At 42.2% G+C, this 25,468-nt stretch overlaps 1 protein-coding gene across 1 annotated transcript; it reads right to left on the bottom strand.

The window, feature by feature from the left end:
• Nucleotides 1–2,697: 2,697 nt before the first annotated feature.
• On the bottom strand, nucleotides 2,698–25,435 carry GPALPP1 (GPALPP motifs containing 1). Its single transcript, XM_006914959.3, has 9 exons — nucleotides 25,249–25,435; nucleotides 18,933–19,065; nucleotides 18,035–18,133; nucleotides 15,500–15,608; nucleotides 9,740–9,871; nucleotides 9,174–9,338; nucleotides 7,377–7,475; nucleotides 6,335–6,553; nucleotides 2,698–5,711 (listed from the first exon to the last, which is right to left on the bottom strand). Exons 1-8 carry the CDS (start codon nucleotides 25,334–25,336, stop codon nucleotides 6,335–6,337), a joined length of 1,044 nt encoding a protein of 347 aa, XP_006915021.1. The 5' UTR covers nucleotides 25,337–25,435; the 3' UTR covers nucleotides 2,698–5,711.
• Between the last annotated feature and the right edge of the window lie 33 nt (nucleotides 25,436–25,468).

Below are 25,468 nucleotides of genomic sequence, written 5' to 3'. Positions count from 1 at the left end.
TCTCTTCGTGTCCAGTGATAAAAGGAGCAAGTTTATTTGTATCCCAGAACTCTGACTGTACGAAGAAAAAATTTTAGGACTAAATACCTTATCGAATGGCCCGTCGGGCCAACATTGCCCCATTCTAAGAAAATTGAATGCAAGTTCTGTAAAGGGCTGGACAGTGACAAGGAGGTCACCGGGGATACATGAAAATAAGATGTGAAATCCTTTTCAATATTCTAGCAAAGATCCTTGCAAGTTTTCAGTCTTAAAACGATCATGGATCTTTGCTTTTTGACATTTAAAAAATCTATTCCCTTTTTAAGTGGTAAATGCAGAAACTGAGATCTAAGTCAACTCATGAGCTTCCGAAGTTCTTTAAATTAAATGCCTTAGCTGCCAAAGCACAGGTATCTAAGCCCTCAAAGGACTTCAGTAACATTAACTAATTAATTCCCACAAGGAAAATAGTCGTAAGCAGAGACTACCCTTGTGTTGTCTCTGGTACCTCATCGTGCCCCTTGCTTTTTCAATGGTCTGCATTTCCAAGGCATTTGGTGATCTTATGGGGCCCCAGTCAGCCAGGGACAAGGTCCTTGTACCCTAACTATTCCTTCTAGGGACCGTTCCATTTTAAACGTGGCTTTGAAAAACCAAAGTCTAAGGAAACTGAATTACCATTGACAGTAGAATCTTGAGCCCTGTAGCAGCTGCTCGTAAAAATGTTTGAAGAATGAAAACTTTTAGGCATCGAGTCACTCAGTAGAAATGACAGTCGACGCTTCATAATCAAGGGTGTTCTGTGCTGGTGACTTGTAGCTATCGACAGGAAATTACTGCGCATTATGAGTAGTGAATACGGGAAAGTGGAACATGTAACAAGGGAGAGGGGTCTGTTTGTAAAAATGTATATAAGTGCAACGACTCTCCAACCTGTGCTGACCAAGAGTAAGATAATCGTTAAAGTGGAGATTTCCTGACTTTAACCGCAAAGATTCCCATCCGGTAAAGCTGGGTTTGGGAATCTACGTTTAAACGAGTTCTCTAGGTGGTTCTGATGGAGATGGTTTGAGGGTTACAAATCCTTAAGGAACAGATCCGCTCGGCTCCCCCGTCCCTAATAAACAGGCCTGCCATGTCCTGGGATTCTGGAGGTTAACTGACATCAACTGAATCCGTCTGGTGCTATTTAGCTCTTAAGAAGAATGTACATACTCCTCGATCACTGTGTCTGAGAGGAGGAACTAAACTATAATTTACAACGAATTCCAAGAAAACAAAAGTGGGGGTACATACAGGTTTCCAGAGCAAGGGCCTACGGCACAAATTCAGACGTGTTTGGAGAATTCTGGAAGGCCGGCAGGGTAGACCTTAGGTCAGCCCTCTGTGACGTTTGACTGTCCTCTGGGAGGCCCCTTCTGCCCTCTGGGCCTGGACCGAGCGCCCCGTGTGGGCCTTGGTGGGTAGGTAGTGGGGACGGCCCCCAAGCACATGGTGGCCACAGCCCGCTCACGCGGGGTGGCTCGGCCAGCGCTCGGGGCCTGGGCGCGTGCGGTCGTGTGTCGCGCCCTGGGGCCGCTCCTTCTTCATTGCTTAGGTTCCAGTTAATAAGACAGCTCTCCCAAGAGACTTCAGCATCCTCACCGCGGGATTCCCACCCGCGGCCACCTGCGGGCCTCGCACCGCCCAGTTTTCTCCGTAGCACCTACCGCCATGTGCGATGATTTTTTTCCTGTTTTATTGAGAAATCGCTGACTTACACCACGGTATAAGTTTAAGGTGAGAACATGACATTTTGACGTGCACATATCGCGAGATGATTACGATGGGTTCAGCGAACGTCCTCCATGTGACGGGAACTCTTAGGAGTGGCTCTGAATCCCCGTGTGCAGTCGCCAGCGCCGGCCGCCGCCGCCTCGCTGCGCGCTGTCCTGCTGGGTCTTCTCCCAGGGGGCACGAGGCCACCGGGCAGGGACGCCGCCCTCTGCGGGGCTACGAGTGCCAGGTTCGCCCGTGTCCTTAGCACCTGGGACACGCCGGCATCCACTGAACGTTCACTGACTGAATGAACACACGTCTCTTCCCCAAGAAAGGCTTATTCTGGGAAATGATCTGAAAACGCAAAGGTTCTCGTGCCTGGATCCACAAGTCCAGACTCCCATCTTTCAATGCTTCGCTTCTGCACTGTAAAGTATCTCTTTTGGTCACTTCCCCAGTCCTGTCCCCCTAGCAGTTAAGTTTCTAATTCTGCCTCATATAATAAAAAATTAGGAAGTAAAAAAAAAAGGTTAATTTACTCCCCCGAATTACAGAAAAATACACACTTTCTGAAATAAATTGAGAAGTACAGAAAGGGCAAAAAAGGCTCACAACCAATCCAGAGGATGCCACCAGCTGTCACCTAGTCCGGCCGGATGCAGGATGGGGCTTGGTCATGGCCCAGCGCCAGCCCCTCTGTCCCCCAGGGCCCTTCATGGCACTTCCGCTTTGTCAGCCTCGCATTTCCAAATAAATAGTTAACATCTGTAGTGATGCTGGATAATGAAAACCTGGCAAGGGGGCTGGGCTGAGAGACTTTTTTTTTTTTCCGCAACGGCCCAGAACAATCTGGTTGGTTAGAATAAGTCTTTCTAGGATATTCTCTTTACTGATCTTGCCTGCTTCAGATAAGCTAAGAACATTAAAACAAACAAAACAAATATAAAAGCCCAGAACTTCTCAGATAGAGATGAAACTTTATTTTATACGTAAAAAAATGACAGCTCAGGGAATTCTTCTTTTCTAAAAAGTCTTTTAATTGTCAAGTTCATAATGAAAAGTCTGCAAGTGCAGTGTATCGCTTTTGAATTCTGCACATGCCACAGTCGCGGTTAATTTTTTAAGCCACAAAAAATATACCTCTCCTGTAATAGAAAATGCATGACCTTTCGTAACTGCACTGAAATCACACGATGGTGTCACAAGTCAAAGTAAAATAAATTAATATTCTGAAATAGAAGATTCGGCTGTGACGTTACATGGGCACTATCTCTAGCCACTTCCCTCCATGTTAACTCTTCCTCTGGGCGTAGAACTCACCAGAGTTACACACCTAAGCTTTCCCCGCCATTACCATGGAAACAGTGAAAAGAGAAGTGAGAAGGGCCCTTGTAAATAGTCTAAAAACCGCTTCTCATCACCATACATTTCTGATGAATAATGTTAACATTATATGCCCTATATGAGAAACAAAAAGTGCCAGAACGTTCTGGGATCAAATCATTTACAGAATAACCGTTAATCTCTTCTGGAGCATGTAAGCCTCAATACTTTGTAAATCTTAACCTCACTTCTAAAAAAAACACAGTTAATTCAAAGAACCATTAAATGTTCAAGCGACTAAAAGTCAAGTGGTTGCCACATCCAAATAAGGTTTAACACTCTTAGTAAGACTGTGGCTTTTATGGAGAGCAGGGCTGAATTTACGATGTTTTGCCCAATATCAAAAGGATCTGTCTGATAAAGCAGTCTTCCTACGGATTTAGCGACCATCTCTCCCCTTTTGTTCCCCCTTCCAATTCCCCCACTTACTAAAGCCAGCATTTATTTACCAGGAATGTGGTAAATTTGGAGCGTATAAATCTCTCTCAGATGACGATTTAGAGAAGTGGCCAAGGTCACATGATTTCAGGTGCAATGAATTTAAATGTCGCCTTCAACGGCAAAAAACGTTCAAGCGGCCGCTCCGCTTTCTGAACTTAAGAGTCGCTCTTTTACTTCGTTTTTAAGTTTCAAAAGAGGTCACAGTTCTACAGAACTTGGCTAAGAAGTTCGGGACATTAAAAAGTTCTCATTGGAAAAGAACCTCGACTTTCTGCCGGATGAAGAGGAGACCTGATTTACTCGGGTCTTCGCAGCCTGGAAGAGGAGACGGGTGAAAGGGGCGCCATTCCATCCATTCTGGTTCCTGTCCTGCCAGTGTTTTTGTACGGGTTTAGGCTCTCCACGGGCAAAAAATCTCTGGTCTGGCCTTACGCTATCAGAACTGGCCTCGGAGTGGCACGAAAAAGCATTATATCCGAGGCTGCAAGGTGATAACTTGCAGAAATATTAAGCAGAAGAAGAGGCTTTTTTCTTTTTCTCCCTTTTGCTAAGTTCATGGACACGGCGAGGGTGAGGGAGGAAAAAGCAAGTCATGCAGAAATATCCTTCTCCTCTTAAGAAAGCAAAGCAAAAATAAGTAGCCAAAGATGACCCTGGTATTTTAAAAAATATCGAATTTCCCAAAGATATATGTTAGGGATTTATAGAAGGGTGAAGAACTAGAAAACATTTCTTCCTTTCACTGGGGAAAAAATTATAACAAAATTAAATGAAAGCAATGGATGTGCTTGCATAAAGTTTTGTGTTCAGAAAGTATCACTCACTGAAAATGACATCTTTAGTCAAAAGGTAGCTCCGTGCAATTCCGCTTAGACAAGAGCCTTTTCATGAATTTCTTAGGAGAATAATTCATCTTTTTAATAGCAACGCTCCTTGAGTAAGCTGCTGTTTACACCTGTTATGGAAAATATCATTGTACTGCTATGATTAGAAGGAGAAAAATTTGTATCACTATCTGAACAGTTTATACGATTTTTTATAAAACTTAAATGAACCGGGAATCAGAAACTTTTCCCATTAAAACCTTGGGCATCATCAAAACTAGAACACAGAACTAGCAGACGATTAGTATTAATCTGCGAGAAAATAAAACTACTAGATTTTGATTTTAGGCTTTAACTATTTAGAACTTTCTATTTAACATCTGAAGAGGCAGTACTTATATGATTTCAAACTTATAATGATCTTATTAGGATGGTTATGATTACAGTTTCATTTTTTAAAAAATGGTTATTCGTGATTGATATAAAAGATCTGTGCCCAATAAATTAGCTAGTATCTGTTGATATAAATCGGTAGAGTAAGACCAGGGTAAAGCAAGTTTAAAGACTCAGAAAGCTTTGGTTGAGGTCACGGAGCCGAGTCTTAGACGTCACACTGCTGACAGGTTAACGGCACCTCGTCCCCCCAGATGGCCTCTCTTAGAAACACATAGTAAAGTTGAAAACCACGAAACAGTTTCCCCTCAGCACATGAGATAACACAGAGATCCCTCTTTCTGACAAAAAACAAAACAAAAAACCCAAACAACAAATAAAATGCCCCGAATGCCTAAACGAGCAAACTGTTAATAAAAAATGTCAATGCCTCCATGCCTTCGATTTTCAAGTAAATGCGTATTCACTGGCTGGAGTTTAGAGGGAATACCCAGAAATTTCAAATTCATGGGTTAACTGCTGAGACCCGACACACTTACTCCATAGCAGGTTAGTAATATCTGAGTCCGGGCTGTGGTTGACATTCAGCGGACCGTCCTGACCAGATCTGAGATGGTGTTTGTGAGACACCACAAAAATAAGGGTGTGGGAATGGGGGGTGGGGAGGGTGGGAAATCCTCAAAATAATTATTTGAAGAAAAGCCCACACTTTCCCAGAAGCCAAAGATACATAAATTTCTATTCTACACAAAAAACACTGATTTTCTGTTTCCACGTGACTTTAAAGGACACACAGAACAAGGTAAGTTTGTATGGTCTTTGAGACTAAAGTAATCTCTAATCTTAAGAAACTCAAAACAAAGGAATAGAGGTAGACAGACAGGTGAAAGAACATTCTTCGGCTTTTCTTCACTGCGCAGGGAAATCCTCCTAAGTAAGAATAAGAACAGCCAGTGAGTTGGAAGACGATTCCAACTTTAACAGTGATTTCCCTAAAGCCACATTTTAATATTGATGTAACTTTCATACAATTAAAAAATCATAAAGCTTTTAAGAAGCAGCCTTAGTTTTTATGTAATTCCTTAATCACCATTATGAATCCTTGTCAGTTTGGGCAATAAATGAATGATGTAATGGTTCTGAACCTGAATTACAGGGCGTCTTTCAAAGCAATGACCGTTTTCTAATTGTGATCTTGCTTAACACAAAGACTACCAGCCAACGCCCCTCCTTCATCCTTTAATAAAGCATGTTACTCGACTTTTAAATCACACTTTCCTTGACCATTTCTCAAAAACTGAAACTTTTATTTTAGCGTTTTTAATAGCAATGCCTTGTTAGGTTGAGGACAAGGCTATTTTTCTGTAAACCCATTTTTTAGCCCACAGAGGCTGAATTTTCAAAAATCATCGATTACTTATAAAAAGATTTACAGGTTTATAATCTACTTTATTATAAAAGGAAATAGAGTTTTGCACGTTATAGAAAAAATTTATTTTTAGAAAAGTTCAAATTTATCAGTATGAAATTATACCTCACTGAAATATACTTACTTATAAAAACATACTGCCTTTGCCATGTGAAAATCTGCTGTTTAGTTCTCTAGATTTCTTTATCAGGGCCTTTTTCTGAGCTTCATCAAACCGATTAACCTTGAGGTCCTTATCACGGTCAAATGGTGTTCTTTCCTGGGGCTTATTTTTCTCATCAGCAGCCTTATTCTTTAATTTTTTGTGATGAATGTCCATAAGAGATTCTGATCTTTTTGATTCCTAAGGAAAGCAAAAGAGTAACATAAAAATCTTAGCTTGTATAGCTGACTGACAGAATATGATAATGAAACAAAACAGTTAAATATTAAGGGTGAACATTAAGGTGGGCTATTTACAAACCCCAATAGGCTTTTCCAAATCCAAGACAACATCGACGAAGAAAACATTTATCAAAGGCTAATTCAATTCAACCAAAACGAATCTTCTACTAACTACATGCTACACACACAGACAAGAGCAAGACAGAGAAGAAACAAATGTCTAATGGACCACAATGAAAAGCACATCGCACGACGCATCAAAATCAGCACAAACCAAGAGCATGCGTGAGACAGCAGAACAAAATGATGACGTGTCCAATGAACACTGACTATTCGGTTTATAGATTTGGATCGAACCCTATTTTAAAAACGTTTTTTCTCCCATATTTAAATCTTTACATCACACTCCAGATCTGCTTGTAATTTAAAAATGTATGAATTGAGGTTCTGTAGGAGTTAGTAGGGTCCTTACTTCCTGATCAGATCTACTGATCTCTAGGAGTTAAATTCCTGATATATGACTTAAGTAAAAAAACAAAAATAAAAACAAAAACAAACTGAAAACATTACATGAGGTGCATTAAAAAGCCCTCAAAAAGATTTTATATAAACATACGTACAAGACAGAGTTGAATATTTTTCAGGACAAATGTATAGAAAAAGACTGAGAGAAAGAGTAGACACGTGAAAGAAACAAACAAACAAACAAAAAAACAAAAGAAAAATGAAGAGCATTAAAGGACAGGGAAAAAAAAGGTCATGTATTTTCTTCTCTGACTTACATTGTATGAAGATACCTGCTCGGCCAATCTCTTTTCCCTTCCTGACAATATATGTTCTTCGTCCTTCTTACTGAATGACTTCCTTGCTTCTTGTGTCTCCTGAGGAATGAATACAGATGACATATTACAGAACTTCATAATTAAAAGAAGATAAAAAAGAAAAACTATTATTTTACTCAAATTGAGTACAGTCTAAACTAAGCCAGGCTTATTGAATCTCTTCTCACTAGAAAGAACTGAAAATGTTAATATACTTGCTAAGAGATCTGTTAGTGTTTCAACATTTTCCTGCAAAAAAGAAAGAAAAAAAAAAAACTCCAATTCTATTCAACCAATAGAAGAATCACCTGTATCACCTATGTCTCGAACTCAGAGATGAGTCTGACAATAATGAAATGTAGAAGAGAAAATAAGGCTTAAAAAAGAAATTCTGTATTACGTTCTCAAAACTTGGAAAATCACTCTTGAGGGAACAAATTAAGACAAAGAAATAAAATGTGTAGAGATTGGAAAAGAAGAAATAAAACTATCTTGATTCACAGATGACACAACTGGCTATGCAGAAAACTGCAAGGAATCAACAAAAAACTAGATCTAGTTATCAGGGGACTGAGTAAGTGCGCAGCTGCTTAAGTCAGAACTGAGAAAGCTATAATCATAAGGCGCCAATTAGTCAAGTATTTAAGATTTGAATGAGAATACATACGGAAATTAAAACCTTTGGATGGAGTAAATTTAAGAAGCAGTGCTGGGGACATTGGTTCAGCTTAATTTACAATGGAATATTTCACAATAAACAAAAAAGAGTCAAGAAAAGAAAATCTAAAAAAATGTATTTTATGCAAACTTCTTTGGGTATTTTGTACATTAATGTATTCATGAAAGTGCTTTTTTATTGAGATGTAAGTAACATAACATTATATTAGTTTCAGGTATACGATGTAATGATTCAGTATTTGTATATATTGTAAAATGATCACCACAATAAGTCTAGCTAACATCTGTCACCATACGTAATTACATATTTTCTTCCCCTTGTGATGAGAACTTTCAGGATCTAGTATCCTAGCTACTTTCAAATATGCAATATAGTATCATTCACTACTGTTGCCATGATGTACATCCCTAGAACTTAATCAGTTAATAACTGGAGATTTGTACCTTTTGACGCCCTTCATCTATTTTGCCCACCCCACCGCACACGCCTCAGGCAACCGCCAATCTGCTCCCTACATCCATGAGCTGGCTGTTCTGAGATTAGATTCCACATACCAGTGAGGTCATACTCTATTAGCGCTGTGCATGACAGTGCCCCTTGCCTGTCCTAACAGTAACAGGAAGCTTAGTGCACCTGAGAGTCTCTATGTATCATTTAACCATCTAGGGTGATCTGTGCCTTTTTTTTTTTTCTCCAAGATATTTTAAAAGATACACTACCCTGGAGATAGTGTGATGCTGTGTAAGGACCAGGAGCTAGAAAGGTCTAGAAAGGAATCACTATTCGTCATTTATGGGTACTGTAAGTGCGGAACAATTGACCTCATACACGTGAGTTTCTCCTGTAAACTGAGGTCAATAAACTCACGTCTCGGGGTTTCTCGAGGTTTAAGAGAGACAATTTATCGGGAAACGGTAAGCAACTGCTGTCGCTTTCCCTCCTCCTCACTTTCTTTCAAGGGGAAATCTGAACTTTCCCTTTGGAACTGTAATTTAAAAAACAGCATCCTTAAATAACATTGCTTCATGTCTTTTCAAAACAGAGCCGACACCGACAGAAACGCACGAACGACCCCTCACCTTAGCTTTCCTTTCCCTGTCCGCTGGGGTATCTGTCCAGACCGAACGATCTCCAGATCTGTCGTCGGCTCTTCTCTTAAAAGTCCTGGGCCCAAGACCAAAGTCTTTCAACTCTGGAGGAAGCTCGGTCATCCACGACTCCCTTGCGATCGGTTTGGATGAATCCTTTCAGGGAAACAAAAATTTTTAACAAAGCAGCCTGGAAAGAGTTTTTATGTGTGTGTAAAGTACTGTGTAAGTGGATATGTTTCTCAATCGAAGATTAAACGTTTAACAACAGACTTTAAAAGAAACAACAGAACAAAATTGATGTTTTTGTGATATGTGTTACAAATACCTTCATCTAATTTACTGTTCTTTTGACTTTTGCCATACAAAACTTTTTCAGGGGGCAGATTTGCCAGTCTTTTCCTTCGATGGCTTCTGGGTGACACAGCTCCCAAATTTTCTTTATACGTACAAACATAGATACATACATACAGACACGTATTTTTTAAAGGTCCATTTTTTAAATTTAGGTTTTCAGTGTGGTAAATTTCTCAGAGTAAAGTATATTTGTAACTTACGTCATCTCCTTTTGTCAGTTTTTCTTTCATTCTCTGGGCCCGTTTTTCAAACTCTGTCGTCACACTGTAGCTCACGGGTCCTTCTGCGGGCATCGGTCCGACGATGGCCTCATCTTCACTGCTATCTGTCTCCTTTTTAAACAAGACATTCCCTTAAATCAAGATCAGAGCTACGGGAGACGGAAAATGATCCTAAATCACCTAAAATTTAACTGAAATTGACTGCCTAGAGACAATAAAACAAAAAGGCAAACACCGTACTGCAGGCTAATCACTGAGTATCGAGGACCTTTTCTGTGTCTTTCTGAAGTGCACGGTACAGAGGTGACAAACCCGTGGCATGTGGATTGTCCCACCTCTCCTATGTCCATGGCAGACCTCATTAAATTATTTCAGATCGCTTCTTGATGGCTAAAGATGTGACTTGACGATTCTTCTCAACATGACACTGTAGTAATTATCATCAATTGGTCAGAGAGGATACAAGTTGAAAGCATCTGCTCATGCCAAAGCTCTCTGGCGTAAGACGCACACAGTGAGACACTCCTGAAAGCTGTGTTAGTCTCCAAGGCTCAGTACAGTCCACTGACATAGGAACGCTGTGCTGTACCTCACAAACACTAACCCGAATGAGTTCATTTGGTCCCCAAAATACCCCACTTATCCCAAAGATGTAACAGTACCGTAACAGCTGAATCCAATTTATTCTTAATAAGTCATTGCAATAAAGGGTTTTCATGGAAGACTCTGGGTTAGATGCTATATACAGTAGGGTTTAAAGCAGCCCTTGCCCTCAAAAATAAGACCCGAAGATGAATCATAAAACACGTTTGTCCTCCAGCTCTGACAGGCAGCTTCTTCTCTTACTTTTCTAGGAATTCATCTGTATTGTTTACACCTTCCCCGCTAACCACTCCAAGGCAACTTTCTAGCTGTTGTTTCTTCCTGAACCCTTACGAAGTGATTACTATTGGTACAAGTAATTAGATAATTATGTATTGTTCTGTGGCTTACTCTATATCACTCAGACACACTCTCTCTCAATAACTATGGACTGTGGTACACGATGCTTAATTTGATCCTTGTAACAAAACTATGAAATGTCATTATAATTTGTTTTCTTTTTCAAGAAAACTAGGTTAATATTTCAAAAGGTTAAACACCCTGTTCAAGGTTATAGAAATAGTGTCTAAGACTCAAGTATTCTAAGATCGAGGCTAGTATTGTTTCTACTTACACCAGAGCAGGCCCTCTATTTTCTTCCTTTCAACTGTTAATGACTTAACTTCAACTATCTATAGCTTATCTGCACAACAGTAAACCCTTCGATGTCACACACATTATCTTAAGCAGATTCATAACCCCCTAGGAATATAACAGTTGGTGACGTAAATGAGCAGATGTAAAAGATATAATGAACTTTTAAAACTGTAAGAGACTCGATGTCAGCTAGTGGGACGGTACTGAAGTTTAAGATGATGGGATAAGCTAAGGGTATTTTTACTTGCACCTACCAGGAGATGATTTTATAAAGGTAAAGTTCAGCATGTCTTGGTACGATGATGCCTGAGATTTTTAGAAATAAAAATCACTTAGGATGTTGGGAGACAAAGTAATTGGCTGGATGGAGGGAGGGGCAGAATATCAGGTCCAGCACACTGAACAGATAATGAGAAACCGAAGTCATAAACCTAAATCGATCTAAGTATTAAACCACTTTGGTGTCCCGGATGAGGTTTTTTCCCCAAATAAAAAGGAGAGTTATTTTATCCAGAAATACAGTGGAAATTACTTACCCTACCGGTTTACAGCTTGGGTGGCAGAGGCGACCGAGTTTCAAAGCCTCGATCTACCGCTGTACTAGCCCCGACTTCGGGCTTGTTATTTACCCTTCCTAGGCCTCGTTTTCACATCTAGATGGGGCCGCAGCAGCTCCGACCAGCAACTGCTCTACTGCTAAGAGGACGCTGCTTCGTTCGTCCTCTCTGGAGCCAAGCTCGTCTCCGGAAACTGGGACCTGCTCTAACTCCGGGGGGAAATCTTGATTTTTCTAAGCCAAACGCTTTGGTCTCATTCCTACTGACCAACAGGTTGGCTTAGGCAGGCGCTTATGATCCCATTTGGCCAAAGAAACGTGGGAAGAGGCCTACAGGACCCAGGAAGGTTTTCTGACCACTAAGCAAGGGGCACAGGACAGGGACCCTTCTCCTTCTGTGTGGACACTGCCATGTGCACGTGGATCTTAGAACTTCAGCAGGCTTCTGGGCAGAATGAAGGGGTCAGCCTAAGAGGAATGAACATATTGTGGGTGACAGAGAAGATGGAACATACTGGAGCCCTGGGTGATCTCATTAAGCTGTTGAACTAATGAACCCTGGGATGACCCTACCTCTAGACCTATTATGTATGAAACCATTTTCCTTATTTTGGGAATATAAATTATATGGCAACTGGGAAATTACAGAAACAACTCATTTGCTAAGTAGGTTAAGACAAAGTTCTCTTTTGAGTTGGATTCTCTGTTATTTGCAGCTAAAAGCATTCTAGCTGACACATCTTTCAGGATCGTTGTTTGGATTAAGTTTACAAGGTTACGCAAAGATAATCAAGTCATACAAACATCAGTTGTTGTGCTCTGCAGTGTCTAGTTTGTGGCAAGTGCTCAACAAATGTTAAACATTAGTGTCACTATGTCGATCCTAATATGGGGGTACATGTTGTGAAAGAAAAACCAAGAGAAACCTCTCCTTGAGAAAGGAAAATATGAAAACAGAAAAAGCGGTGTCTTCTGAACAAAGTTGAAAGGGAAATTACAAAGCAGAGAGTTCACAACCAAGAGTGCCTTCCACAGGTATCATGTGGTGCCATCTCCCCCGCCCCCCGCTTTTGCTCCAGGAAGCTGGAGAACGTAGGATGGATACCACCTAGGGACTTCCATAAACTACCCATCTGCTGTCTAGGTGAGTTAGGACAAGTTCCAACTTCAAATAAAATCGAATTATGCTACATCTTTAAATATCTTTATTTTCAAAAACGTAGTGCCAAGACGAGTACAACCAACACCCACGCATCCTCACCCAAATTCCTCAACTGATAACGTTTACCACGTTTATCTTCCTCCCAGCCCCTGCCCCTCTCGGTGAGGCAGTCAGACAACATGCACTTTTTGTGAATCGTTTGAAAGTAGGTTACAAACAGCGTGAAAAGGCTCAAGACCGAAGCACACTTTCCAGAGGACAGTGGGCTACGTCTCTAACCCTCCCTCTGCAGACGAGCAGAGCTTCTAGGCTGTGGGTTCCGTTCGGTGGGATCCACTCACCCTCCTCCTCCCCAGGGAGTGGAGCCATGCCGGGCCCTCTAGGGATCATGGCTGCTCTCCAAACTGCTGGCCCTCCTGCTAACTCGTGTTTACTATTCTGGCTTTGAATTCTCCCAATGCTATTAGCACCTGTGGATTTCCCTTTCTTTCTTTTAAGTCTGGCTGTGTATTAGCTTTGTTGCTTATTTCCCCCAGCATTCCTCCAGGGAAGGCCTCCTGGACCGTGTGACCTCAGCCTTCCCTGCTGCTGAAGTCCTTCCTGGGGTAATGCATTCCTGTATTCAACAACCTTGTCAGAAAGGATTCCTTACACTGGGCATACATTCTACAAAGTTACTCTCATGGCATCAATACTGGCGGTGGTAAGAATGATAATAATAATGAGAGTTATTATAAACGGAATACCTGGTTCTCATTGACGCTTACGACAATTCTACAACCACCTGTGTGCTACTGGTAATGAAACTAAGCTCAGTCAGGATTCGACACGTCGGTGGCTCCTGCCTGCCCCTCCCTTTCTCTCTAACCCTTCTTCTCATCTTCTCCACGCTAACCATACTAGATTTCTTTAACCCTAACTTTCTTCCTCTCCGCATTTTTTGCCTTCAAATAAGCTACCTGTACTCTCTAGAACAATCTGTCCTGCCCCTTTTGCTAAGCTAGCTCCAACTCGTCCATCTTCAGTTTAGACATTTTCTCAGAGAAAAAGACTTTTTCTCGCTTCTTCAGATTAGTTTAGATTTTTTCTGTCACGGCTCCACTACGTTTTTGTCTCATCTCTGAATCACTCGGGATATTAGAAAGTATCTGTTTGATGGACGTATTCCCCTCCACGCTGTGAGATGAGGGCAGGGGCTGAGCCTGACTTACTCACTCGACAAATACTGTCACTGTGCACTGGAGGTGAGACGGAAGCCTCTGGGTGGACTCGCATTCTTGTGGGGAGAGTCAATAAAAACGAACGGAAGCAGTAAAATATACGGCATCTTAGGAAGTGGCAAATGCTACGGAAAAACATGGAAGGAGGGAAGGGGACAGGAGTCAAGGGAAGAGCAGTTAGCGATTTTAAGTTAGGAGGTCAGAAAGTACCTCGCCGAGGTGACCCTCCAGCAAAAAGCTGAAGGCCTAGGAGGCGAGCCAGGCAGACAACTAGGGAAGACCCTCATGAAGAGATGGAGCAGGTACAAATGCTCAGGGGCAGGAGCCTGGCGTCGCTGAGGAGGTTCAGCAAGGGGCACAAGGTGGTCACATGGTCACGTGAAGTAAGAGAGAACCAGGGCGGTACCAGAGGCCAGCCTGCAGAGGGCCCTGGAGGGCTGTGGCTTCAAGCAGAGAGAGAAGCCACTGATGGTTTCGGGTGTGAGTGACGCGGTCTGACTTCCTTCGCCCAGGCCTCCCCAGCTGCTGTGGGGAGAAGCAGGAGCGGAGGAACAAGGCTGAAGCGTGGAGGCCACTAATGTGGTGACGTATGCGCTGCCTTGGACCAGGACGGAAGCAAAAGTGGCTGGGTCCCGGATGTCTTCTGGAGTTAGGAACAACAGAGCTTGTTGACGGATTCATTTCTGTGACTATATGCCTGACACACTGGAGGAGCTTTATAAATACTGCTGAAAGAACGCATTAATGACTCTGAATGCACGACCTTCATTAACCACTGCATTACGTGTCCTTTAATAACAGCTGTGGAAGTCTCAGCGGCGACACAGACACAGGAAGCTATGCGGAATAACAGAATGAACAGGTGCTTTGAAGTCTTAAGAACTGGGTTTAAGCCTTGGCTTTCATAAGTATGAACTGCGATCCTGGGTAAGCTACCTCGTTTCTTTGGGTTTTAGCATCTGTAAGATGTTAAGTAGATCACACGCACTTCATAAGGCCATCGAGGAGGTAAAGATGATATCCACATATGAGGAAAATGCATTACCAATGATAAAGCACTGTATAAATCTCAGCTACTGCTGAAGACCTGGCCTCTAACAAGAAAACAGCCTTCACACTTGACTTCAAAATCATTCAATCTATCTTTTCATAAAATTACTTATCTACCAGTGCCTTTGTTATATACAGTACCAGAGACAGGCAAGAGAGTGTTAATTTCAACATAAAGATTATTATTAAAAGATTCCTCAGGTTTTTCTGTTATGGGTCAGATCACATAGGTTTCTCAAACTTTTCATCATGTTCTATTGTCTAGCATTTTAAGCTTCCTTTCAAGGATCAGAAGCGTGAGTAGGTGATACTCCACCAACAATACATGTTATTTTTCTAACAGCATCTCGGTTCTATGACAAGCCTTTGATTTCATCCACCTGTGCTACAATCCCAAATTCATCTGAATGTGACTATGCCTTACATAACATCCGAGTCAAATGACTGCGGTTATTACTATGTAAAGTCTTGAGTTTGTTACATCTTATTCTTTGCTCGAAAAATTTCCAAACCTCAGAGCTGAGACACGATGATGCTTGTTGTCCTGGAACATCTCTGCCTTTGTCACTTTTCTGTGTAGATTTCATAAAACCAGGTGGTAATGCAGGACCTATGATAGGCCTGTAAAATAAAACGTACCAATATCGTTTTCTCTGACTTTTAAAAGCAGTTTTCAAAGTTCACAAAAACAATAAAAAGCCAGACAATGACAAACCTTGAAAATGAGAATTTTATTTAACATATTATTTTTATGCTAAAAGCTAGTATTTTCCCACTTAATAGCTTAAAAAAATCTAATTTCTGCATTTTTACTATTTGTTAGTCAATGATTAGACACTAAACCAGTATTTCTCCCACTTCCTAAGAAAACTGTTAAAGAAAACTCATAATTTTTTTAAAAAAAGTTCTCATTATGGACTGAAGCCCATGAAGATGTTTTCCTATTTTGTGCCTTGGCTTTCCATTTTGACACTCACTGTCCACTGAAAATTATAATTACAGCCAGAACTACTCAGTATAAATTGAGTCCTATGGACGTACACGGCACATCCATACAACAGATGCCAGCAATTTATGATTATATGTGCCAAGGTGGTATAAAAATCTAAGCTGTCTTCACTGGTAATCCAGCAATGACACCGAAGTGGACAGGAATGACAACAGTTTATCTGAGACCCACAGAAAGGGGTGCTGTGCTAATAACCACGTCGCCGCGTGTGCCTTTCCGTGTTAAGGAACTAAAATGACCCTGCCCGGTATAAGTCACTCCACTTTCTAGGTGGGCGAAATAATGCTCAAGGACAACACATTAAAATGGTAGAGTTGGAGCCGGAAGCCTGGTCTACTCGATGAGAAGTTCACTTGCTTTCAAGCTGTCCTACTCCGCGTTCTAAGGGAACCGCTGTCAGTCAAAAGGCAGAACAGCCTAAATCTGGGTCTTAAAAAGAGAAAGGCTTACTTGCGTAGAGGAAAAATAAGGTATCGTCTCTCTCTGTCATACTTTTAAGTTTCTTCATCTTTCCTCTCGTTCCAGTGTTTTGTCCCGAGATGGCACTGTGCCAATAGTACCAGCCGAGATGACAGTGCAGTGCTAAGCTGAATTTTCCTGATTGCACTGTGTTCAGTTAGAGCCTCAGAGACAGGCTCCCCGGCAGAGGAAAACGGCACTGAGCGTCGGAGGTCTGGGTTCTGACCCGAGACACTTTGTGACCCCCTGGTCTTGGTTCATAAAACTTCTCGGAGCCAAAACAGTTTTGTATACGAAAAACAGGGAGGTTTGGCATTGTTAGAAAGATCAAATTAGCTATCTTTTATAACTTATAAGGAAGTACTACCTCGTTTCTTTCTGAAGACAATTTTTAGCAGACCTACAAATGCAATTACAGCTCAATTAATTCTCTGGCTTCAGGGAATCTGTGAGGACAAAATTACTGGTACATAAAAATCTTAAAATACAGTAAAGGAACACAGCCATGGCACGTTATGGCTGTTTAAAAGGGTTCTGCCGATTCTATCTGCTACACCTGTTTATTTCACACATATATTTTATCATTGACAAAGAAGAATTCTCATACAAGAAACTGCTTTACGTCTCAGAATTTGTTTTCTTGAAAGGAATATTATATCTTTGGCAAATTTTCTATAAAGGGCCAGAGAGGAAATTTTAGGCTTTGAGGCCACATTTGGATCTGTTGTTGCATGTCTGTTTTTTAAATAAACCTTTAAATATCATTCTTAGCTTGGGGGCCATACTAAAACAGACAGCGGATTGTCTATCCCTGTTATTTCTGAAAATTAGGGTAAACTCTGACTATAAAATGCACAACAGCCTGTTTTACTTGTTCTCACATATTAGTATATAGTATTATGAATTATAAACAATAATTGGGTATGCAATTTCATATTCAACTTTTAAAAATTTTACAATTCCAAAAGACAGGAATCGATATTTACTATATGCTTACCCTGTGCCAGGCACCATAAGATACACACACATATGTACACAACTACAAATACGAAATTTCAATCATCACAATTCTGTAAGGTACATGTTGTCATCCTTTTTAATAGATGACAAATTTGAGGTTCAGAGAAGTTCATCAAATTGTCTAATGTGGGACATATGGATTTGTTTCTTCTATCAATAAATAATTAAGAAAAAGTCTGAATTAGACCTCAAATACCAGGATTGCAGGCCCCAGGTTCATCATTTACTATGTGTGCATCCTTATCTGTTTAAAAAAAGGGGAAAGGATAATATTCTACCACAAAACACTTTTGTGAGTATCGAATAGGAGATGTAGTTTTTAAATAAACTATGGAGATGTCATAAACATGTCAATTATTTTAATAGGAGTTTTTATTATAATTATTTTTATTTCAATGACATTTAAAAGTATTTAAATAATTATTTTTATTATATGGATTTCAAATGCTTTATAAACATAAGTTAAAAAACTTATGTTTATAAAGCAAACTCTTTAATGAATTAACAGATACTAGTTGAAATATCTAGAAGACTGGCCTGAAATATTATACATTGTCACCTTGGAGGAGAATCATCCTGCTTTTTAAATCCAGGAGGAAGGGCTGGTCCAAAGAACCCTTCATCATCATCATCGTCGTCTTGATTTCTCCTCTGTTTTCTGAAAACACAGTAGTGTAACTTTATGCATATGTCAAAAATTTTTTCACAAATTATAATTTTTAACAATTAATTTTAATTTGTAACTTCGACTAGTTACATAAATACTGAAACAATGAATTAATGCTGCCAAATAAAAAATGAACACCACACTAAGACTTCTACTTATCTTTTCCTGAAATTTACTTTTGGCCTAAAATAGTTAGATTAGTTACTTCTTTACAGCAGTAATAAAGCAATTTTTACATATTCTGTGGCGTTAGAGATTCCACCCAATGAAGTTTCAAATAATAGTCTACTTGCTAGATGTTTCTGAGCAAAATTTATGACTTTGGCTTTTAATCTCATTTCAGGAAGGGTTTTATGTTGCTATTTCTGTCTCATAATCTTTAAAATGAATCAGAACTAACCTGCTACTCAATAATGCACAAAGATTCAACGTTTTATTTACATGTACCTGTGGTAAGGCTACGTTAGAGGGAAATCATTCATTAAACCTAAAAAACATAACACTGCACACACAATTTTTAAAAATAAATTCTATGGTTTATTTAGAATATTTAGTTGCTTTAATAATATCTTAAGGAAAAGCTCTAAGAATTTCATCAAAATTCTGCATAGGTCCACAGCTACGTACCACTAGAATAAGTTCTTTGTAAAAGAATTTTACATAAGGAAATGCCGTATGAAATTACTTCTTCCTGAGCTGTACAAACGCAGGTGTGATGTCCCTTACTATCTAGCTGTTCCAGCCAATGTGTACTGGATTTGAAGCCTGGTTTATCGTCTAAGTGACTGACCTTGCAGTTGGGCCAGCGTCGTTGTCTTCAGATTCTTGATCTCGTTCTTCACACAGAGAACTGCTGTCCTCGTCACTGTCTGGTGACTCTGAACTACTGCTTTTATAATTCGGGGGTAGAGCTGGCCCTGCAACTAAAGAAAATGCTCGTGTACGTCATAACTAGCCACACGGTCTCCACAGACCCCCTTGTTGACACTTCATACTCTCTTCTCTGTAATTCACAGCGCTGGCTGGCTGTCGTGTTTAATTTCATCTGGTCATTTCATCGGAGTTTAATTTCATCTGGTCCTGTTCTGTGTACAGTGGTTTTGTCTTTCCAACTTCAAGAAGTTAGAAACTATGTCTTGCACAGTATACTGGGAGATTCACAAAAGCTTTAATACCCAAACTTATAAATAAAACCAGAGCATGTAATTTCCCTGACATCTTGCAATTTTTGCATTGGCTGCCACTTTAGCTGGTCCAACTGCCAAAACAGTTTCATGGCATTTTCTTCTTACGAACAACACACGGTAGGCGATATTTACATAATGGAGCTAACCAAACAACAAATTTGCTATTCCATATTCTAACGTATCAAAACCCAAAACTATCCATTCTAGTTTCGAGCTAAGAATCATCACTTCTTCTGGGCTCACTCAACAGAGCGACTTGCTCTCACTTTACGTCTCAGCAAAATTATAATTACGTGATGTCACTGTATGACATGACACAGACACAATTGTCTAAGTTGATCCTGTGCAGTGATGTTAAAATTCTACTTCCATAGTTCTCAAGCTTGGATGTATATTAGAATCGCCAAAATATATACATTAAAAAAAAAAAAGAGTCGTGGGCCATTTCCTCAACGATCTGACCCAGCTGGCTGGGGGGACTCAGCAGGGCACAGCAGAGCCTAGAAATATGATTTTCCAAAGAGATTCTGAGGTATGCTATTCATTTATCATTAATATTAACAAAAACTAAATATAATAAAAAAAACTACGTCTGGAGTTCTGATGTGATTAACACGCGTTGACATATTTAATTCTGACAACCTTACTGCAGAAGGATTATTATTTCCATCTTACAGATGAGAAAACTGAGGTACAGAAAGTAACCTGCTCAACTTCACATAACTAAACGGTGGGGCTGGGATACGAACAAGGGAGTCTGATTTCAGAGCTTACATATCTACAACATTCAACAAAGAGTCAACAGCCATCCGCCCATCCAACAAATACTTTCTGAGTAGATATTTCTATAGAAATAACGTAAAAAAGAATTAAAAAGGTGACTGAATATGTGGGAGGGTAATGTTAAAGACAGCAGTCAAGGAAGGCCTCTCTGAGAAGAAAACGTTTGTATGGAGACTTCAACGATGAGATCACAGTGGCCATGCAACAGTCTGAGGGGAGAAAATTCTAGAAGGAGGAACAACTAGCGCAAAAGTGTCATGGAGAAAACAAGCTGGATGTGCTTGAGAAAGAAAAAGGCCCGTGTGGTGACAGCAGAGGAAGCAAATGACGAGACGAAGCTGGGTGGCATAAGGCGTCAGACTACGCTCTGGAGCCGGATTCTCTGGGCGTGAATTTCAGCCACTTATCAGCTGTGTGACCTGGATGTTATTTAACCTTCCTGTGTTATAATCTTGATTATAAAATGAGGTTAAAAATCATTCCAACCTCGTTGGGCTGTTGTGAAGATTACATCAGTTAACACAGTCAAGGCACTTAGCATAGCACCTGGCATACAGCAAGCACTCAATAAATGCTGGTACAGGCTACGGCAAGGAGTTTGGATTTTAAGTACACCAGGCAGTCACTGAGAGGTTTTAAGTCCGGAGAGACGCAACTTAAATGACCTTAAAAAACCCCATGTGTCTGCTTGTGGACAACAGACAGGGGATCGGGAGTAGGGGATGAGTCATGAAGCTGACAAAAAATGGTCTGATTGACAACACACTCGGAAGGAAGGGCAAAGAGGACTTGCTGATGATTTGGATGTGAGAAGTGAGGGCAAAAAAAGGAACGCAGGAGGAGTCTCCCACAAATGTGGCCAAGGCCAGGTGGGAAGGAGGTTTAGGGGGGACTCGAGAGGCTTTTCGCATCTTAAGTTCAACATGCCCACTGAAAATCCCAGTGGTACTGGAGCACGCCGGGGCAAAGCTCAGGGGAGAAGTCAGGGCCAGTTTGGGGACTATGATCTAGTCTAAAATTTTTTTCCTACACCCCCTTGGCGTGTGACCGGAGAACAAGTGCTCGATACACAAAAAACTGACTTAAAAATTCAAACTTTTACCTTAAAAAATCTGCTGCAAAAGGAATCTACAGAGTGGAGCTAGTGCCTGAAATTCCAGGCCTCGGACACGGTCCCTTTCCTCAGGGAACTCACGGTTTCGTGGGGAAAATCGGCCAGCTGGAAATCACAATCCAGCATGGAGAGGGCAAAGTGCACTGGCCCCCCTCAGCACTGTCTGCCACTAGCAGGACCAGCGGCAGTGGCATCCGGAGCTGGCTACGAATGCTGAAGCCCGGGCCTCACCCGGGCCTCGCCCGGGCCTCACTCAGGCCTCTGAATCAAAGCCCGCATTTTAACAAGCTCTCCAGGTGATTTGGGTACACGTTCAAATCTGAGGTACCTTGCTACGGAAAATAGAAATGGGGCGATCAAATGTGCTGATTTGCCTGGAACTAAAGGGCTTCCTGGGGTGTGGAGTTTTTAGTGCTAAAACTGAGACAGTCCAGCCCTGTGAGGTTCACTCCTTGTGTCTCGATTTGCAGGATGTGTGGACATCAAAATCCTGAAAGGAGAGTGAACAGAAGGAGGGGGCCTATGTGAGACATAGAAGGATTTTAGAAAAATTCCATATCCCTTCTCGAAGATTCTGATATGGATGCTGATTGGGAATCACTAAATAAGGATGCTGGGTAAGTACTGACTTCATACGAGAACAGTATTTCCTTGCTTCTAAATCGAATGGAACGTTTCAGCCTTTATCTTACCTGATTCCTTAGCCACATCTGACTACTGCTTACTCCCCGAACACTTTCTCTTCCTTTGGCTTCTGAGACACTACGCTCCCTTGTTTTTGTCCCATCTTTGGGCTCCTCATCTCCTTAACCAGTTCATCTTCTACTAAACCTTCAACTGTTAAAGATTCTCAAAGCTCAGTCCTGGGCCCCTTTCTTTTTTAACCCTATTATCTTCCTAAGTGATTACGTATACACCCCTGGCTTTACTTATCACCTATAGATAAACATACTTCGATGTCCAGCCCAGCACTCTTACTAAGCGCACATCTATCTATCTGCCTTCCTGCATTATCTCTGGACGACGTCACCCAAGCATGTCACACTAAGTATGTCCATAACTCTACCCATTACTTTTACCCCAATCTAACCGTCCTCCAGCTGTTTCAATAACGCTATCACCGCCCACCCAGCTGTTTCCCCAGAAACATGGAAGTCAACAGGGACACCCCTCTCTCCCTCCACATCCTTTCCCGACATCCACGCACCACCACGCACCGCTGACCGCACCAAGCACGTGCTCCAGTCTTCCGAGTCTCCCCGAGACTCGGGGGTCCCCGGCCTCAGGACGGCTCCCGATGCCTCTTAGCCTCCTGGCACCCATGGCCTTTATTTAGTTCCTCCGATACTGTATAGGAACAACTTAGATAACCAATAGGATACCGAGGAAAAGATGGTGCGTGACTTTAGCAGTTAGGTCACAGAAGACATGGTGGCTTCCACTTTCTACTTTCTTGGATTGCTCGCTCTGGGGACATCCAAGTGCCGCGCCAGGAGGGCACTCAAGGACCCCCACCCCCACCTCCACACACACACAGAGGCCTACGCAGGAAGAATCAAGGCCTCCTGCCAGCGGTGGCGCTAACTTGCCAGGCGTGTGAGTGAGCCACCTGGAAAAAGTTCCTGCAGTCGCAGTCAAACCCTCAGATGACTGCGGCCCTGGATGGCACTTTGTCTATAACCTCGTGAGAGACCTGTAGCTGGAGCCACCAGCTCACCTGCTCCCAGATGCCTGACTCAGAGACCGTGTGAGAAACGTGTGTCGAGTAAAGCTGCCAAGGTCGCACCAACAGACTCGCACCAACAGATAATGACTACACCCACCTCCGCCGTCGCCACCTTGGTCTAAGTTACCGTCAACTTTCGTTACTGCAACTGCCTGCTCACTGAACTCCCTGCATCGACTACAGTCCTTCCTCCAACTCGTCGCCAGTATATTCTCCACAGGGCGATCAAAGAAGTCTGCTGATCATGCAAATCTAATGTCAGACCTTTTTTCAAGGCTCTTAACATTGCTTTATACACAGAAAAATACATGCTGTATGGTTCCATTTATGAAAGTATAAAACCAGGCTCAAATGATCAACACTGTTAGATATCGTGAAAGCAGTTACTCTTGGAGGGACTGGTGACTAGATGGGGGTGTGCAGGAGCACGCTGCTGTGTGCCGCTCTGAAAATCCACCACGTCCTTAACCTTGTCGTTGAGGTCCCGCGTATTTGCCTTCCTGCTGGAATGTGGGCCTTCAGGCAGCGGTGCTATCTCACGTGCCCTCCTGCTTTCTGTTTGTTACTGATCTTCTCTGTTCCTGGACCCCACCATGTTCCGCCTCACCCCGAAGTCTACATATAAGTCGTTCCCTCAGTCTCAGAGCTCCCTCTCACCCCTTAGGCTCAATAACTGTATTCACCTTTCAGAGCTCGGTTTGAAACTCACTTTTGAGACATTCAGGTATTGTGAGCCTCCCGATGTGATGACATATGAAGGCCACAGCTTTCGAAAATTCTATATTTTCTTCTTAACCAAAATATTCTTAAAGTTATTTACCCTTTTTTTGTTGGCTTAGGGTCACTGTTTGGCCTATCATGTGCATCTTTAGAAAATATATAAAAGTATGTGATGTAATTAAATAGAAAAAAAAAAAAACTGTGGGTAAAGAGGAGGGAGTGACAATGCTTGCGAGAGTCCGGAAGGCTTCACTGAGGTGACATTTAAGTTTGGCCTTTAAGGATGGAGTAGGAGTTTGTCACATATGGCAAGAAGTGCAGAGTGAAGCCAGAAGGAACTTAGAGAATCGAGAAACTGCACAGAAACTTGGAAAATCTGAGCACTGGGCTGTGTGTATCTGATACAGTGACAGACTAGAGAGGCTAAGATGGCAGGTCGGGGGCTAGGGAGCAAAGCATCTTCTCCCAGAGCCAGGGGCGCCGGACGTGGAAAGATGGTATGACGCAGAGGGTAAAAGGGCCGGCTTTGTTCTAATTTGGTCTCTACCACTTACTAGGTGTATGATCTGGGCCACAGCCCGGACCTCAGTGTCCCTCACTGTCACATGGAAATGTGAACCAAAAAGGGGCTATGTAATATACCTGACGAGCTCAGGGAGGGTCACATGGCAGGCCTGACAAGCTTAGTGACCAAAAGTAGCCACACGGGATGGTGTGATCACAAATTCCTAACCCGGCAGGTCATAGTGGGTAGCCACGTCCCGAGCCTACAGCTTCCTTAGCAAAGGCCAATCTTTACCTTAAGTGAGTCCTGTCCATTGTTCTCGTGCATCTAGGATAACACACCTTTGAACAGTCAGAGCAATTTTCTTTACTAGACCCCTCAAAGGCCCAACCGCAGGCACCAGAGCACAAGACCACAGACCTCTCATTGTTACCTTGTTCCCCACATACCATCTCTGTACTGTAAATGTTAACTAATCATCCTGTATCCAATGTAAAAGAAGTATGTATTTCTTCATTTTGTTTTTAATCTCTCCTAGAGATTGCCCCGCTTTGCCTTCTCCCGCCTCCCTAATTTAAGAGAATTTCATGTACCTTCCTTAGGTTTTCTCCTTCAACTCTAAACACAAAAGGAACTGCAAAACTGCCATTCTCCAGAACATTTTCTCAATTCGCTGAGATCTCGCTTCTGGGCATGTGCTCGAAAATTTGGCTCGACTAAACCCTTGTAAAACTTTTGCACAGGTTTGGACCTTCTGTCGGGGACAGCAATCACAACCTCTACCTTATACAGTTGCCAGGAGGATTAAACGAGTGAATGCGTAGCGACGGTTTGGCACAGCGTCCAGGCCACTTAGCGCTAAATAGGAACACCTCATCATTATAACGATTGTCAGGCTAAGACTCGCTTCCGAGGCCTTCTCCCCACTGCTACGGCTTGGGAAGGAAGGTCAGCTTGGGTTGCCTGCGCCCACTCCCCACTCCTCCGTCCTCCCAGGCCTTAAAGAGCGAGGCCGGGCAGGAGAAGGGCGGCCGGGGAGGCCTGGACAGCAGGGGACGCGCGGCATCTTACCGGGGCTGGGGTCCCGCTCCTTGTCGTCCGCTGTCCCCAGGGCCTTGAAGCCCGGCGGCAGTGCCGGCCCGATTAGATCCCTCGCCATGCGCGGGGGCGATCGCTGGTCACGCACACAAACCTACCACCGCCGAGTCAAACCTACCTCCAAGGCAGCCAGCGATCCGTCGCAAACGCAGAAAGATTTTTCCGGCGCCGACCAATGACGTGTCGGCCTGTG

The sequence above is a fragment of the Pteropus alecto genome, unplaced genomic scaffold (genome assembly GCF_000325575.1).
Source record: "Pteropus alecto unplaced genomic scaffold, ASM32557v1 scaffold35, whole genome shotgun sequence".
Lineage (NCBI taxonomy): Eukaryota > Metazoa > Chordata > Mammalia > Chiroptera > Pteropodidae > Pteropus > Pteropus alecto.
Note: the sequence above shows the minus strand (reverse complement) of the source record. Positions and strands in the feature narration are given on the sequence as shown.

What these genes read in the sequence shown, in the direction of transcription:
- GPALPP1 (XM_006914959.3), bottom strand. Translation starts at nt 25,336, where the DNA reads ATGGCGAGGGATCTAATCGGGCCGGCACTGCCGCCGGGCTTCAAGGCC. An exon ending in CAGGATGATTCTCCTCCAAG is followed by an intron (nt 15,609 to 18,034) that starts GTGACAATGTAT and finishes TTTATTTTACAG; the next exon opens with GCCTATCATAGGTCCTGCAT. An exon ending in AACTGACAAAAGGAGATGAC is followed by an intron (nt 9,339 to 9,739) that starts GTAAGTTACAAA and finishes TTTCCCTGAAAG; the next exon opens with GATTCATCCAAACCGATCGC.